General features: G+C 34.4%; 1 protein-coding gene across 1 annotated transcript; it reads right to left on the bottom strand.

Annotated features, from left to right (window-relative positions):
* Window positions 1-5,141: 5,141 nt before the first annotated feature.
* On the bottom strand, window positions 5,142-10,316 carry LOC107907861 (vimentin-like). The gene is made up of 2 exons (XM_041083356.1): window positions 10,250-10,316; window positions 5,142-6,025 (listed from the first exon to the last, which is right to left on the bottom strand). The coding sequence occupies exons 1-2, from the start codon at window positions 10,314-10,316 to the stop codon at window positions 5,142-5,144; spliced, it is 951 nt and encodes a 316-aa protein (XP_040939290.1).
* Between the last annotated feature and the right edge of the window lie 8,856 nt (window positions 10,317-19,172).

Raw genomic sequence — 19,172 nt, forward strand, 5'->3', positions numbered from 1 at the left:
GTAATTTAATCTTCCTAGGAATCCCCAAACTTCCTTTTGAGTACGCAGCGGAGGTAACTCTTGTATGGCTTTGACTTTATCTGGGTCAATCTCAATCCCTTTTTCACTTATTACGAATCCAAGTAGTTTTCCAGACCTGGCCCCGAAGGTACACTTCGCTGGATTGAGTTTCAGCTAGAATTTCCTCAACCTAAAAAATAATTTCCTCAAGACTTGCACATGCTCTTCTTCAGTTCGAGATTTGGTGATCATGTCGTCGACATAGACTTCAATTTCTTTATGCATCATATCATGGAATAGGGTTACCATAGCTCTCTGATATATTGCTCCCGCATTTTTCAATCTAAATGGCATCACCTTATAGTAAAAGGTTCCCCACATAGTCACGAATGTGGTTTTATTCATGTCTTCAGGATGCATCTTGATCTGATTATAGCTTGAGAAACCATCCATGAAGGAGAAGAGTGAGTAGCCTGCCGTGTTATCCACTAAAGTGTCAATATGAAGCAACGGGAAATTATCTTTCGGGCTGGCTTTGTTTAAGTCTCTGTAGTCTACACACATCCGTACCTTTCCATCTTTTTTAGGGACGTGGACGATGTTGGCTACCCATTCCGAGTACTTAACTACTTGTAAGAAGCCTGTTTCAAATTGTTTCTTGACCTCCTCTTTTATTTTCAACAAAACATCGGGCCGCATCATTCGAAGCTTTTGCTGAAATGGCTTGCATTTTTCTTTGATGGGGAGCCTGTGTACCACAATGTCAGTACTTAGCCCAGGCATATCTTGATATGACCATGCGAAGACATCCTTGACCTCTTGGAGTAACTCAATAAGGTTTCGCTTTGTCTCTGTGGTAATGCAAGCTCCGATCTTTACTTCTTTCCTTTCTAGTTCATCTCCCAAGTTCACGATTTCTACGCTCTCTTTGTGGGGTAGAATCTATTTCTCCTCGTGTTCTACCATCCTTAACAAATCAGGGGATAAGTTATAGTCTCCGCCATCCTCAAAGTCCTGAGATCTTTCTAGACACATATCCCGCTCAAAAGGAGACTCTGAATGAGTAGCAACGTCACTCACATCATTGATATCTGGAGACCTGTTGTAGGTACGAAGGAAGATACAAAGAACAAGAGAATCTAAGAACAAAGATATGTAGGGTATGATCATGAATGAAAGAATAAAAGAATATTTGCATGGAATAAGTCAAAAGGATGCATTTTATTGAAAAACGATTTCGAACATAAGCCTATTTCACAAAAGGACACTTCTTACTCCTAGGCCTAGAGCAATAAGTGTGTTTTGGACATTACTCTGAGTTAGTTCTAAAGACTACAGAAATCTCTTCCACAGTCCAATTATTCAGAACGCTTCCCGACTCATAAGGGCGAATGCCCGACAAATTCTCTACCCCAGTTCCTTCTTTATACGTGGCGTTGATGTCCAAACTCTCCATCATTTCTTCCAAGATTTCCTTTCTTGATGTCTTCCGCTCGGAGTGAATGACCCCTCCAGGTACAAAAGTCTTCGATATATGGGGGAATGTCATTGGTTCCCATTCGATTTCTCCCCCGCTCAATCGCGCTCTCCTTCTTTCTTGCTTCTTCTCAAGTTTCTTCTTTCTTTGTTTTATGTCCGGCTTAAACCCTAACCCAAAACGGTCTTGTTTGTCCTTCATCATTGGTACATTAATCCTTCCCTGGATGTATCTCCCGAGTCCTCTTCTGGGTAGAGCCCCTTTTCCAATAGTTAGCCGTAGTCCCATTCTTGTAGTCTCAGATAACCTGGGTATTGGAATCTTATTTCCTTTGGTGATGAACATCGCGTTCACAAACTCCAAAGATCGAAAAGAGCATTCGATTGCTTCATCATTTGCCTCGAGATACGGGGTGTCACTGGTTATTGTTGCGATGATGTCCTCTTCAGTATTGATCGTTACTAACCGACCTTCAGTCACTAATTTCAACTTTTGGTGTAGCGATGAAAGGACTGCCCCTGCCGAGTGTATCCATGGTCTCTCCAATAGGCAATTATACGAAGGCTTAATGTCTATGACCAAGAAATCTACCTCATACGTGCTCGGCCCGATTAAGAGGGGTACTTCAATTCTCCCCATTACCTTCCTTTCCGTGCCATCAAATGCTCTCACTACACTTTGGCACGTCTTCATATGGGAACTATCCACTGGCAACCTATTCAGCGTAGATAGGGGTAGGACATTCAGTGCAGACCCATTATCAATCAATACCCCCGGTAATGTGTACCCTTTACAACGAGTCATGATGTGCAAAGCTTTAGTTAATCCTCGGCCCCCTGGCGGTACCTCATCGTTATTGAAGAATATGAAGTTGTCGGCACTTATATTGTTGACTAAGCGGTCCAGTTTGTTTACAGAGATATCATTTGCAACATAAGTTTCATTCAGCACCTTCACTAATGCGTTGCGATGGGTTTCAGAGCTTAAAACTAAAGCCAGTACCGATATACGCGCTGGCTGTTTGTTCAACTATTCTACGACACTATATTTGCTGTGCTTTAGAAATTTCAAGAATTCCTTGGCTTCTTTGTCAGTCACTGATTCATTAACAGTTGGTTCAGGCCTCGCCGGCTTCTCTTTCTTTTGCTCAATTGCTAATGATTTTTCTTTAGCCTATTCAACTTTTGTACTGGGGTATAACGTCTTCCGCTGCGCGTATAAAAACCCTCGTCTTGAACTTCCTCTGATGCATTAGTCGGGGTCTTCTCTCCCGAGAATGTCACATTGCAGCTATAGTTCCACGGTACCCTTTTGCTATCATTGTAAGGGAAAGCAACGGGCTTATGGATCACGACCTTTGGCGCAACTTGTGCCCCAGCTTCATTTATTCTCAGACGTGATATGATAACCACTGGGTGGTTAGCTTTGTAAACACCCTTCATCGATCCTTCTTCGGAGGCACACATATCTGTTTCTTCTAGGCTCCCGACATATTTGAAGAATTCCAACTCCTTATTATCCATCAATCCTTGTAACAAAGCCCTGAATTCGCTGTATTTCTAAATCTCGTGATCCTCTTGATCATAGAACTCGCAATAATTCTCCGCTTCTCGAGGTCTGACCCCTGAATTCTGTGCTATCAACCCTTTTTGCACCATTTTCTTCCAAATTTCCTCCAACGGGGTATTCACTTCTATAATACTCATCTTAATTTCTTTCCCCGAACTCTCGATTATCGCATTTATTCCCTTATCCCCATGGTTAGGTAATGGGTTCTCTATATTGGATGCATTATCAAATTTCACAATCCCCATGTTGATGAGTCTTTCAACCAATTTCTTGAAAGTGGTGTAGTTTTCTATCGAGTGTCCTGTGGCTCTCGCATGGTATTCACATTGGGCATTTGCGTCATACCATTTGGGGTATGGAGGTTGCATTGGCTTCAGATAGAAGGGAGACACGACATATGCATCAAATAAACTCTGGTATAACTCATTGTACGTTATTGGAATGGGCGTAAATTGAAGTTTCTCCCTATTTTGTTTTGTGTTGGGCTCTGGTCTGGGTGGGCCCTGCTGTCTAGTAGTTGTCGACCTTGGTTGGCTTACAGTGATCGATTTCGAATATGAGCTCACATTATTCACCTCGTGCTCTTTCTTTCTCGGCGCTGACCTCTTAGCGTTTTCCCCAGCCTCTATTTTCCCACATCTTATGGCATTTTCTATCATTTCTCCAGACATTACTATGTCTGAAAAACTCTTGGTTGCGCTACCCAGCATGTGGTTAATAAAAGGTACCTTCAGGGTATTGATGAAGAGCATAGTAGTTTCCTTTTCCAACAGAGGGGGTTGGACCTGTGTGGCTATTTCTCTCCATCGCTGGGCGTACTGCCTAAAGCTCTCATTATGCTTTTTTCTCCATATTCTGTAAAGTGATTCTATCAGGGGCTATGTCCGTCACATGACCGTATTGCTTCATGAAGGCTTGTGCTAAATCTTTCCATGAACTGATCTGGGCGCGACTCAGTTGGTTGTACCATCTAGAAGCGGCCCCAACCAGACTTTCTTGGAAGCAGTGAATTAATAGTTGGTCATTGTTGACATGGCCTGCCATTCGTCTGGAGAACATAGTGATGTGAGCTTCGGGACAGCTAGTCCCGTTGTATTTCTCAAATTCTGAAGTTTTAAACTTGGGAGGGAATACCAGGTCTGGAACCAAACTTAATTCCTTAACATCGATTCCACCACGATAGTCGGTGCTTTCCATTTCTTTAAAATTTTCTTCCAACCATCTACACCTTTCTTCAAGCTCTCTCGGGAGTTCTACCCTTGTCTTTTCTGCTTCTGTTACTTCATTAAGATTGAGGACCACAGGGTTGGTTAGGTCGTCCCCCGAATTAGAGCCCGAGCCGGCCTGATAATTCATTGGTGCCGAAACACTGGCCTGAAATGGTTGGGGTCTAATTGTGACCGCTGGCCTTCTTGGGTACATGTCAGGTAGTGTCTGAACGTCCGCTGGGGCAAAACCCGGAGGGTAGGTAGGATCTTCATTATCTTCTCCCGCATTGATCAAAGGGCTTTTCCCTTTTTCTAGTCCGCTAGCCAATAGACGAGTCAATTGGTCCATCATGCTTTTCTGGGACTCCAACATATGGTCCCTCATATCTTGCTGGATTTTGGCAAGCTGTTCTTGCATACGTGTTTGTAATTGATCCTGCATCTCTTTTTACATTTGTTCCAATCTCTCTAACCTTTGATCCATTGCTCTTGTTTTTCCTCTTGTACCGTAACGATGTTCCAGGGTAACTGCCATGATTTTTAGGGTTTTTTGTGAGTTTCAATGCGTGTGATGCAATGCCGATGCATGAATGCAATGAATGCAATGAATGCAAAAAAGCGTTGATTCCAATTTAATTTCATTAGAGTAACTTTTCTAGAAAACAAGTTTCTTTACATAAAATAGATTACATAGAAGGCTTGGCCCTGATACTTAAGGCCTTGACCTGCCTAAGAAGCCAAGCTAGCTTTCGGCCTCGGTCCGATTCTGATTCGTATTTTAAACTCAGCACATCGGCTTGTACTGCTAATGTTTGCAAGTGGTCAGCCACTTCTCGTACTTGAGTCAAAGCTTCGCCCATGACGTAGTCCTTGCTCTTGACTTGGTCTTAAGATTGATGAAGTTGCTCCTTACATCGCTTGTTATTTACCTCGAGAAGTTCTATCTGAAGTTCACGATTTTGCAGCACTGTTTTGAGTTCTTCTATATTCTCTTTTAATTCTTTGATTCTGTTCTGACTAGCTTTCAACTCGATTGCAGAGTTACGCGAGCGATACTGATACAATGACCTCTCTAACTCCGATACTCGGGTCTTTAACCCTTTTTTCTCATTCTGGCTTTCTACCAAACTTCTTTTCAGAGCACCTTCTCGAGCTTGAGCATCGCGAAATTTTTCTTCCCACTTGTTGGCTTTGCTTTTTTCTTCTTTAACTTCATGTCGCCACTGTTCGAATGTTTTTCCTAACCCAGCAGTTCTCATTGATCTACGCAGCTTCTTATAGTCCGTTTTCAAACTGTCCAAGTCCTCTTCAGCTTTGTTTTTCCCTTTTCTGAGTTTTTCAGCTTCTAGTTTCTGGACATCGACATCTACCCCTAACTGCATCTTTTCTTCTTCCAACTGCTCGATCCTTTTTTCTAGCTCCAGACTCTTTCTCTCAAAATCTTGCCTGATGATTTCTAGCTCAGAGGGAATTACTTTCAAGTGCTCTTCTATCGATTGAGGATTCCCTTGATCTGATGTAGGGATGTTGTCGTTAAGTCTTTGATTCCACCATCGGTTGTACTCAGGAGTAGTCATGGGATTGGCAATAAATTTTTTCATTCTACGAGTTTGGTTCCAAGCATTTGATATCTCGCGAACTTTCTTTTTGTAATTATTCCCTGTGAACACGAACTCGCACTGGGCTAACCCGTATGTTGGTGGTGTAAATTGTCTGGATCTGTACTGTCGCAATGCAAGCAGAGGAGCATACCCGACAGCTCCCCATACTCCTAACAAGGGAACCCAATCGAAGTATCCGCATCATTATAATATTTCATCAGGAACCATCCACGGGGCTCTCCATTCAACATCTTCTTTTTGCAAATTTTAGAGAACCGTCATCCAATTTTCTTCTGTAACATCATCTCGCCTCGGTGTAGCCACTAACTCTTTCAGCGAAGAGTAATTTTTCAGAGAAGATACAATACGAGACCTTTTCCACTTTCCAAAAATGGCTGTGGAACCAAGCTAGCAAGAGCTATGCACATCTAATAAATCTCCCTTCGCCCGCTCTTCGACAAGCATTCAATGATCTGAAAGTTTCAGCTAAGATTGCGGGTACAGGTGTGGTTCCTTTACTAAGCCTATCAAAAAGGTCAGAAACAACCTCGTCTACATGCCCCAAAGCTTTGGGGAAGATGACCAGTCCATAAATGCTCAAGGCGAAAATATCTACCCTTTTCTTCACATCAGGGTGCGCTAAGATTAGCTCCCTCAGGTTCCTCCAAGGAATGCATTTACCATCTCCTTTTTGTTTGATCCGAGTTGTCACCCACTGTTCGCTCATCCCTGTGATGTTCATCAGCTTTTTTGAAAATGCTGGGACGTTAGCAGGTCTGGCATAAATTCTGTCTACCTGAATATTTGGGCAATGGAACAAGGTCGTGTATTCTTCTATAGTAGGTACCAAATCTACTTTCCCGAAAGTGAAGCAATTGTAAGCAGAATTCCAATATTGGGCAAGGGCTCGAAACAGGTGCTCGTCTACCTTGACATCGAGCAGATAAGGTAAATCACCGTAATGACAATAGAATAGCTGTTTGACCTCGTCGTCCCACTGGCTCCATATTTCTTTCATCTCTTGGAGATTATTTTGAGTTACGCTGATCCGAGTAAAATTCCATAACTCTGACACATACCCCTCAGTAAGACTGTCACTTTTCCCTTATTGTGTTGTCTTAGCCCATATCCGGACAGCCGCGTTGTCTTCTACTTTATCAAAAAACCCTTTTCCATGATAAGCTATCTATTTAGGAACCGAATGCGAATCAACACCTTTTATGATGAAAATGCCATGCAAATACAATCAAAGTAAAACAAAGCTAGTCAGTAATTCATACACAATTCAAAGCAAACAAAGAATAATAAATATGGCACTTGCTCAGGTAACCACTAGGATTTCGGAGTGGCTCTATCTAGGGTGGGTTCTTAAAGCTCGCTACATGGGGTTTGGTTCTAGAGTAAGGGTACCTAAACCGGCAGATTCCTCGATCTTTACCCATTATAGGCTCATACAGACCGAGTTCAGTTCAGGGGAATACATTTCCCTATGGCTGCACGGAGATGAAAATCTCAAGAAGATATAGGTACGGATGTATCCCGAAAGCAATCCACTATCCTGCACGGAGGTGAAAACCTCACGAAAGAGTAGTTTCTCACTCCCACTTAAAGGGTTGTGACCACAGCGGTCATGCAATGCAATGTACGAGGATATATGCGTAAAAACTAGAAGCGATTAAAGAAAATAGGAATAAAATGATGAAAACCGCAAGAAAACGGGTGAAATGCAAAGAAGAGATCGTATATCAAAACCCAAATTCTCAATTTTCGAAAAAAGGACAAAAGTTAATCAACTTGTGGCTTGACTCTCTTATAAAAGTCCCTAGTGGAGTCGCCAAGCTGCCATAACCATTTTTTGGAAAACGGGAATCGACTTGGATTTAAAAAAAAATGAAAATGAAAAATAGGGAGTCGCCACCAATCTTTTTGATGAAGTGTGATCAGATCACCTTAAATTAATCATTTTAATAAAAGTCAAGATTTACTAAAACGATAATTTTTGGTCTACGAAAAATCAGAAAACGAGTTCTGGAGTCGGTTACGCACGAGGAAGGATTAGCACCCTCGATACGCCCAAAATTGGTAACTAGTTGATTAATTAGTGTCTTAGTGTTGAAAATTGGAAACTTGGAAGACTTTTAAAATACGATCCCTCTTTGTAAAAGAAATGCTCAAATATTAAAGACCTTCTCGTTTCGAAGTAATGAATACCATGTCCAGTAAGTTAGGACACGACATATCGAACTTTGAGAACGAGCTTGCCTTTATTTTAAAAAAATTCGTATATTTTAGCCCCCTTTTAAAAGGATATTCGGTTGGTTAGGGTAAACGAGGAAAATTGAAACCCAGTAAGTTAGGGCGCGTTTCCTCGAATTTCCAAATACTGAATATTGCCTTTACTTGTGAAAATCTTATTTCGAGCTAACAAAATGTCATACCCGGTAAGTTAGGGCACGACACCTCGTATCCCCGAGGATAAGTATTTTTCAAAACTCGTATTGCGATTTAAAAGAATATTTCGTATTTAGGTTAAATGAGAGAAGTCGAAACCCAGTAAGTTAGGGCACGATTGTCTCGAATTACCAAATACGGAATATTTACTTTTACGAAAGAATTTTTATTGGGTTGGATAAAACCTAAATTCGTGATGGAACGAGAAAAAAGTGCATAACAAATAAAAATCGATAATCATAACAAGATAAACATGAACACAAAGGTGAACGACAACGATAAAAACAAAGATAAAATGAATGCGTCAAACGAATAATAAGTAAATGAAATAGTAAATAAGCTAAAAAAAATTTGAAATTAAGAAAGAACTAGTAGTGAACGAATAAATATTATGCAGAACTATTTAAGGAATGATAGTAATGATAATAATATTAATGGTTATAATGCAAGGAATAAAATCTTTAAATTTGAAATGATGTAAAATAAATAAATAAATAAATAAATAAATGATATGCAATGAACGAGGAATAAAAATAAAATGAGATAATTTGAAGAGTAATAGGTAAGGATAATACAATAATATAATAGTAATAATAACAATATAAAAATAGCAATGATAGTAATAAAAAATAATATATTAAATAATAGCAAATAAAAATAGTGCTAATAGTAATAATAGTGATAATAATAGTAGTATGAAAAATATAACAATAGTAAAATAATGATATTAATACCTAAATATAAATATAGATATAATATCTAAAATATAATAATAATGAAAATATAAATACATAAGAAATATAAATAGATGAGTAATAGGAAAATAAACATAGATGAAAATATAATTGTCATAATACAATAGTAATAGTAATTACAAAAATGATAAAATAAGATAATAATAATAATAGTTGTAGTAGTAGTAAAAATATAATAATAATAATGATATATTAAGTAACAAATAATATAATAGTAACAATAATTAAAAAATGATAATAGTAATAAAAATAAAAATGATGTTGATAATAAAAACTAATGTTTAAAAACTATATAAAAGTATATAAATAAATAAAATAATAACGAGAGTAAAAATAAAATACGATTATATAAAGAAAAATAATGAAAATAATATAATAAATGGAAATATAACAACAATAGGAATAGATAAAAAGATTAGATAAATAATAGTAGTTTTAGAATAAGAAAATAAATATAAATACGAATGTAGTAATAATATATCAGATTAGTCTAATAAATAAAAAAGGAAAACAATAGTGGCAATAATAATATTAAATTGGTTAATACAATAATAACAATACCACATAAGTAAAAAGAAGATATAATAATAATAATAATAATAATAATAATAATAATAATAATAATAATAATAATGTGAGTAGATACGAAAAGAAAATATATGATGTAATAATAATAATATAGAATTAATTTGTCTAATAATATGATAATAATAATGATAAAACTAATTAAAAGGCTGAAACTAAATGAATAAAAGATTTAGTTGAAATTAAAGTGAATTAAAAGGTATAAATTGCAAGCAATAAAAGGAAATAGGCTGATAAGGACCATAATATCATGCTCTGAAAATAATGGGGACTAATCGGATAAATATCCCTGGTCCCTATGTGCGCAATGTTTGCAATGGACCAAAATGAAACACAATTAAAAACACGGGGTGAATTTAAGAAGACAAAAAGGCTGGATAAAAGCAACTCAAAATGCGGAGGGATCAAAAGGATAAATAACCCTTTTTAAACAAAAACGCGCGGATCCTGAGTGTAGCGGGTTGGATCGGGTCGGGTCGCCTCAAAACGACATCGTTTTGGGGTGTTTTGTAGCTAATGAAACGGCGTCGTTTTGGTAGTATTATAAAAGGCCAAGTTTTTGCAAAAAAAACTTCATTTTCCTTCTCTTTTCTTCAAAAAAACCTGAGAGATCCTTTGGCCCTCTCCCCTTCCCCTCTGGTCCGATCACCGGATCGTCCCCGTCTGCCATGCCGGCCACCGTGCACGGTGGCCGAAAATCCAAAAAAGGGTATATTTTTTTTTATTTTTTTATATATATTCGTGTATGCTGTTTTTTAAAATATAAAATAGAGAAAGATATGTATGAATGGGTCCGAAATAAGGAAAAATAAAAAGAAGATGGATAAACCTTCGGCTCGAAATCTTTGGACTGCCTTCTCTGTTTTTCGCTGCGACTTTATGCTTATCTTTGGATCTGTTTTTTTGTTCTGTATTTAAAACCAAAATGTTGTTCTTATTTCACTAATGCCGAATGTTACAAATGGTAATGGATTCAGCCTTTTATAGGCGTTTTTCTACAACTTGCTTCTTGCTTTCTGTCTTGTCTTGTTAATGCATTGCAGGTGCTTGTGGCGGTGGACTTGATGGGGCGGTGTTGCAGCAAAGACGGTGGATGGGATGGGGAGCATGTGCTGAACGGCTAGGGTTTCCTTAGCTTTTTCTTTTGTTGTGTGTGTGGGCATGGGTAGGTTTGGGTTTAGTAGGTTTAGGGGTTTTGGGCCCAAAATTGGGCTTGTACAAAAGGTATAAGGGATCGTATCCAATCGTGCTGGGTATGAAACCGCATATCTTTAGAACGAGAGATTTTTAACAGCTAATTTGAGCTATTCAAACATTTTTTTATATACTTCAGAAAATATTTTTTTAAACTTTTGATAGAAAGACAGCATCAAATCAATTTGGTACCAGTTTTTGGGCGTAATGAGGGTGCTAACCCTTCCTCATGCGTAATCGACTCCCAAACCCGTTTTTCTTTATTTTACCTAAATCAAATTTATTTTTTATTGAATAAAGCATTTTAGTAGGTGATCTAATCACACCTAAATCAAGAGATTGGTGGCGACTCCACACTCGATTTTTAATGTCGATCCCTATTGTTTTCCAAATAAAAAAAAAGGTTTCGACAACCACCAAGAAGAAGATTCGATTTGGATAAGCTATACGTTATGAATCAATTTATGGTTTTGTCAATTGCTTAACTTCAAATTGGTACAATATAATTTAATTTTGTAGAAATTTTGGAGCAATGGACCATTCCCATCTCATCTTTTCGCCATTCTTTTCTCATTCAACTAATAAAATATTAAACGAATTTGGAAAAGGAAAAGACTCTTAGAAGTTCCAAATTAGAAGTCAATTAAAGCCCATGTAATATCAATATATATACATGAAAGTCTTCACTAAATTAATGGGGTTAAGCGAAGGGTACTTTTCATACAATAATAGGATAAAATATGAATAATAAACACGATTAATGTGATTTGAACAGGTCACACTTAAAACAGTAAATACTCTTAACTATTTATACAAATGTAAACTATTTATATATATATAAATCTTCAAGTCGAATATTAAATATACTCAAATTTATTTTTTTAAGCTACTCTAATATTAATAATGTCAATTAAATTAATACTTAATTAATTTCTTCAATTAAAATTAATAAAAATAAAATTCAACCAAACAATCAAAATATTTTTTTAATATTAAGACTAATTACCTAAATTGAGATAAATTTTTTAAAAAATTGCTTAGGTAAGAGTCAAATAATTTTCAATAGTTACCCGGTTGTAATAGTCTATTGTGTTTTTGGATTTTGTCTTATTTCTTAAATGAATTGGTAAGTGAAAAAAAAAAAAGACAAACCTTTTTTAATGTATTCAAATAAGAGCATTTTAAGTACTTCACCCTATTTTATGGTATAAAATTAGGTGGATATTACATGTTTAGAATAGAATAGATAACAACTTAGTCGGATATTATTTGAAAAGAAAACAAAATAAGAACATTATTTGGAACCTAATATATAATATTTAAAAATTCTTTATTTAAGCACATTTTGAAAGGTTTTTTTTTCTAAGGCATCTTTTATGTCCGTTTTATGATCCATAAAGACTAATTCTTTTAGAGGATTTGAGGTTGCTTTTCCAAAATTAAAAATTCAATGTGAGTGTCACACCCAAAATATAGGGAGTTAATCGAAATAATGAATAAAGAAATGACATAGGCTAAATGGTTGAATAGTGGGTGCACTCCCTAAATGAGTCACCATTACATAGGTAGCTAATCTAAAACCAGTCTTGATAACTCGTAAGTTTTCTGGAAATTAGATTAAGTTTTCCTCTAAATCAAACAAATGCTTTAATATAACCATTTTAAAAACTTTGATAGCTCACTGGGCCATTTCGATGGCTAATGTAATCTTTTGAATAGAGGTCTAACGCCTAAGCAAGGTTGAGGAGGTTACAATAAGTATATAAACCAATATTAAATATGACTTTTAAAAAAAGATCTTATAGGAAATTCATAAAAAAATATTTAAAAAAATCAAAATTAATTAGAATTATGTATATTTTGATTTTATTTAGATAATATTTTTATTCAATTTTTAATTTATAAAAAATGAAATTATTTAGATTGAAGTATTATTTTTGATAGTTTAAAAAAGTACCTTTTTATAGACCGATCATAAATCTTAAAATATATAGTCTTTTAATTCAAATAAATAGCAACTGATAGACCTAGCCCACTTGTGATGCATGCTCATACGAAATGTTGATTACCAACTATTTGTATGTCATAGAAACAAACAAGCAATACATAAATTAAGGAACAAAATTGAGGCTGTTAATTGATATTGGAAATTTAGGATTTATTTTTATAACAAAGCTGTTGTGGAGTCTCAAGGTGACAATCACATACATTTGCCCAATCCATTTGTCAATTGGACACACCAAACCTTTTAGTATTTTAATTCAGTGTTTGATTGTTGTTGTATTATTATTACTATTATTATTATTTTGGTAAAGTTGTATTATCAATATCGTCCTCGACGAGTTTAAGAATTGATTAATTATCAACACTACTAATTAAACAATTATCTTAGTTTTAATTAAAGGCTTCATATATACCTTAGAAACCTAAGTTTAATATTTTTTTTAATGTAATATTTATGTCTTTTTCTATTTAATGTGGTATATGTATTTAACAAAAATCATATATTTTGATATCCGAATGTAATAATGTTAACTTTTTAGTATTAAATTTGGAGTTTATAATTGATTTGATGAAAATTCATAATTAGCTAATAATATTAGCAATTATCTTTCATCTAATCAATTTCAAAATCTGAATTGAATTGTACCCATCATACTGTATTTGATAAATTAAATGCAAAATTAAAGAAACTCATAATTAACACATTTATCTATTAACAAAACCACGAAAAATTCAAGACTAAGAATATTAACAATTAACTTACATCAAATCAACCATAAAACCCAAATTAAACATTAAAAAGTTAACACAATTACATTTGAGTACTAAAATATATAACTTTTGTCAAATGCATGTATAACATTAGACTAAAATAATACAGATATCATATTAAAAAAAAGTGTCAAACATAAGTACCAAATGATATATTAATCTTAATTAACTGATTTTTTTCTTAATAATTAGACTTAAAATGAAATTATCAAGAATTGAATCCAAACTTTTATGCCAGCACAACACAATAAAATTATCCCTAAATAAGAGGTTGTTGGGTATTTAAATAATGATTTGATAATTATTTAAGTAGAGATTTAGTTTTACTGGTGAAGGATACATCTGTTCTTAATAAGGTTTGAACTAAAATGAATATATTTATTATAATAATATTATGTTGAGTGTAATTTATATTTTTGTAAGTTTGATTAACCTTCGTATCAATATTTTTAAACTTATTAATAAATATAGTTTAATAAATTTTTTTTAAATAATTATTTTATTCCGTTAACTAAACAATAAAATTTTTCTTTTCAATAAAATATAAAATAATGTAACATATTTATAATATACTAAAAAATTTTCCATTCTACTAATTTTATTATCGAAAATACTCTTACATGTGTGAACCAAAAGTTATTCATACCAAAGTACCTCTTGAACTTAGATAAATACCTAAAATTTTGCTGACAAACACATGGACCAATTTGACTAACGTTATTAGTCCAAGATGAAAGTGGCAACTAATGTTCAATAAGAAGGCAAAACGTGGTAAAAACATTATCTCAATATTTTCATATAATTATTAAGTGAAATAATTGAATATTAAAAAAATAAAATTTAAAAATTCCAATATATATGTATGTCCGTAATCAACACTAGCCGCTGCTGGATCCCTCCAGGTTGTCTCCATTTGAGTTCTAAACCAACTTGGTGATGGGAGGATCACCATTAATAACCTGTTTAAAACTTCTCTTTCCTCACCCACTTAAAGACAATATAAGAGTAGGTGAACTCAATCAAACAAATAGAATGGTAAATTGATGTTTAAAATAGAATTAATGAATGAAAGATAAAAAAAGATGGTGGCAATTCCCCTAAAGTCAAGAAAGACGTGCTAACGTGGGTTGAGAGAAAAAGCCCAACTCTATTAAAAAAACTCATAATTTATTTTCTGAAATTATAAAAATATTCTTAGAATTGTAATAATGAAACAAATTTTATTTTTTTAAAGTTCATAAAATTCTAGATATTAGGAAAAAAAAACCCAAAATTTTCTTTTGGGATGAATTACCCATAAATACAATTTTTTTAAAATAATTATCAGATTAGGTCAGTTTTTCCAAAATTTATCGAATTAGGTCAAAAATACGAAAACGCATCCAGCTCGACGTATTTTCAGTGGACTGGCAAGAAAACGCTTCCAACTGGTCGCATTTTCATTCTCTCTCCACGGGCTAGGGTTCTTTTATCATTTTAGTTCTTTTAATTGTTTTAGGTTAGAGTTTAGATTTTGTTAAGGTTTTAGGGTTTATGAAATTAGAGGTGAGCATTCGATTGTATCAAATGAAATTTTTTTAGTTAACTAAGTTGACGAATCCTATTTTATCATCCTAACTTAATTTAAAATTTTCTCAAATCAAGTCGAGTGAGATGAAATTAGAATTGAATCTAATCGAATATATTTGTTCGAGTTAAATTAAAAAAAATGACTTTAGGTCCTTGTAGTCATTACCACCCACCGTAATCAATTTTTTTTATAAATTTTCATCTCCTTATAATTTATTTATTAATCTTTTATATACGGGTTAGCTTCTTTGCTTACTTACTTGTTTCAATTATCTTCTAATTTTTGTCGCCATATATTTTGAAATAAAAAATATATTAAATGTAAAATATGTGATTTTTTTAACAACAATTATTTTACAGATAAAATGTGAAATTGATAGTAATAGAAAATTTTAACACGAATATTTTATGGCATCATCAATAATTCAATTTTAATACAAATTGATAAAGATCCGACATTACTAAACAATTTAATAATATAAATAGTAGAAAATATGAAATTTAATTCGATAATGTAAATAGTATACATAAATTCGAAAAAAAAAGTTTTGGGGGTTTGGGAGGAAGTAAAAGTTTTAGAGAAAAGCAAAAGAAAATAGTTTTTTTTAGGGGGGGGAAGCAAAAAGAAAAATGTTTTAAGGGTCTGGAGGGAAGTAAATTTTTAGAGGGATAAGCAAAACTTTTGAGGGTTTGGGGGGGGAGTAAAAGGGTTTGAGGGAGGTTGGGGGGAAGGGAAGTAAAAGGATTTGGTATTTGATTTATTCGGATTATTTGAGTTATTCAAATTCGAAATTTTAACTCGATTCGAACTTGAAATTTAAAAAAAAAATTGAGTTGATTTGGTTAACTCGATTAATTCAATTTGAATAATTTAAAATTCAAACTTTTTTTCGAGTCAAATCGAATTTTGCCCACCCCTATATGAAATAATGTTTTAGGGTTTTTTTAAACTTTTTTTTATATATTCTTTAGAAATGTTTTATAATTTTTTAAGTTATAAAATTAATATTATTTTTAAAAATTTGAAATTATTTAGAGCCCAATTTTGTATAAATTTAAAACATGACAAGTACCAAAAAGATATTTACAACAATTGTATTTACGCCAATTGTATATTCAAATTATTCAAATTGTAAAATTTAATTCGATTCAAAATCAAAACTTGAACTACTTGATTTGATTAACTTGTAGCTCGTATTTTTTTTATTTTTTATTTTTGAATGGAATCAAGTTTTGATCACCTATAGTTTACGGCAAGAGGAGGCCGATCTAAAATTTTCAAAAAATATTATCCTGAGAATCTTGGGATATCTGATGGGTGAATGGGTAATTTGTAGGAGTTGAAATTGGTAGTGGGAAAACGCTCCGCATAGGGCGCATTTTTAGTGCAATGTCAAAAAAATTAACTGAAAGCACACTCAATTGGATGTGTTCCATCCTTTCTTCTGGACTTTCAAGCAATGTCAACAAACTTTCTGGTATCGTAAGACATTGGTACAAATCGACGACATCTTTATGTCCAGGAGATATATGCATTGATCTCGCCATTGCCTTTGCAAAAACGCCGTCTGAAAAAGCGGACGATTGGGATTTCTTCCTGTCTAGGTTGAGGAAGTATGTTGTCCACCAACACAATATATGCGTCATCTCCGACAGGGGACCTTGACTACTGGTCGCAATTGGATGACATGGAAGCCTTTGGGACTGCGCGCTCCATAGATATTGTTTAAGACATGTTGCGGTGAACTACCACGAACAGCTCGAATCTAAAGCTCAACACGTACAAGTGATTATCATGGGTATGTATTCACCACTATTTCAATTGTCTAGTACTTAACCAGTAAACAGATGTTAGGGATAATGGATAAACTATTCACTTTCCTCGGTAAAGTACAAGCTCGTCAAACATCATTTCCATGAAATATTGAAAAACTTGCGGGCCATTAACAGTGTTGATGCAAGTTACCTCTCTAATATACCATTCGACTAGTAGACAAAATTGTATTACGGAGGTCTACGATATGGGCACATGACGACAAACTTGGCAGAATGCATCAATTCCATATTGAAGAGGACATGTCATTTTTTGATAACCTCAGTTGTGAAATAAACATATTTCTATTTAGCAACACTATTACCAAAAAAGAGCGGAAAAATATGTTGGACAGATTAAGCATGGGTACATTTGGTGTGAGGACATTATGAAAGAAATTAGAGAGGCTACAACACGAGCTAAATATATGCATTCAAAGTGTCACTTACGCCATACTAACTAGGGGATGATGTGACCATCAGTGTTTGTTTTTGTGTTGGCGCAGATGATGGACCAGCCTCAACAACTACTCCAGACCTTGGATTCCTAGGTGCCTCCCGTATGACATTGTCTCGCCTCTTTCGCTAGTAGATATGGCTTGTAATGATGTCTAAACCATGACATGTACTCCGAATCGCAGGCTAATTCTCGAGCGATAATGGGTTCATGTGTATGTAAAAAGTCATACCTATAGTTCCAAATGTTGATATTTTCGCGTCGAATTTAACCCTATTTCATCAGTTTTCCTCCGTAAGTCGATATGGTGCAGATATTCTATTTTTATGGTACTGGTGGAATCATTTGCCTAAACCTGAGCTGCCACATAAGTCTATCTAATTTGTGCATCTATACTGTACCATACACTACTAATGGCCTTCACGTGCCAGATCTTAAGATTCACAAAGAATTTAGATAGGATGCATGCTTGAATTCTTGGATCGGAGTATGGCATCCATTCAAAGTATATTAAAATAATAATTTTAATTATATATTTACTATTAATTTTTAAATCGATTATGTTAATATTATATAATTGAAATTTTAAAAATACATACCTCTGCTTCTAATCATTGATCCAACAAAAGTCGTATATCTTGAAGCTCCTCCGATAGTTCCACATATCTCGACCTATGGTTCCACCTATTGAAATAATATGTTAACACAATAATTTAAATTTTAAATAATTTTATTATGATAAATATATTATCTAATGAATTTTACCTTGTTATGAGTGCGAATGTATAAGGTTAGTCAGCTTGAGGACGTAAAAATGGTAGCCAGTACCACACCCATGATTGCAGCAGTAGTATCCGACCACCGATGGTTTCTTCGCCTCACACATCTCCCGGTACAACGTCACCAACACGGTTGGCCCCCAACTGAGTTCGCCTACTTCTCTAAAGTTCATGAGTTTTAGCAGCCACTTTAAATGGACAAAATTTCGTGATTTGTTAGGTATTAAGGATGTACGCCCTAACGTGTTATTCTCTTTCAACTTCACTCGATTCTGCATTGAGTCTAACAAAATTTCTTTTTAACCAATTCATATCTATCCAGGTTCCATCAATCGTGTCTGAAACGCTGTCTAAAAGTTGCTGGCATACATCTCTCCAATCGATTACGACAACTGACCCAGTCACTATTGCCCCATTTACGGTAACCCGAGCTGTAACTACACGTCCTTGAATGTAATAATACACTCGCCGCATGGAAGATCAAATGTATGCGTCTCAAGTCTCCATCTTTCCACCAACACACTTTCAATTGTGGGGTCCAATTTACACCCCATACCCATATGGGCCATGTGAAAAAACCCCGCATCTTTCAAGTATGGCTCAATTAAAGATGATGGAGGATCGGATAAATTACGAATATATGTCTCCAAAATTTGTTCTCCCGACTATATATAAAAAAACATACAAAATATCAAATTTTTGTATAGTAACAAAATATTTAAATTAAGTTAGATTAAATATAATAAAAACCTTATTATCATGTGCAATTGATCAACTGAAATGTGCTTGTCATTCAAACGAATTAGAGATTTTGTCATTACTAATTTCAATAAATACGAAATAAATTGTAATACAAAATTATTTTAAAAAAACTTAATACAATTTGAATAAAAAATAGAGTTGAAAGAAGAATAAAAATTGAGTGATAATTAAGAGGGAA

The sequence above is a fragment of the Gossypium hirsutum genome, chromosome A02 (genome assembly GCF_007990345.1).
Source record: "Gossypium hirsutum isolate 1008001.06 chromosome A02, Gossypium_hirsutum_v2.1, whole genome shotgun sequence".
Taxonomy (NCBI): Eukaryota; Viridiplantae; Streptophyta; class Magnoliopsida; order Malvales; family Malvaceae; genus Gossypium; species Gossypium hirsutum.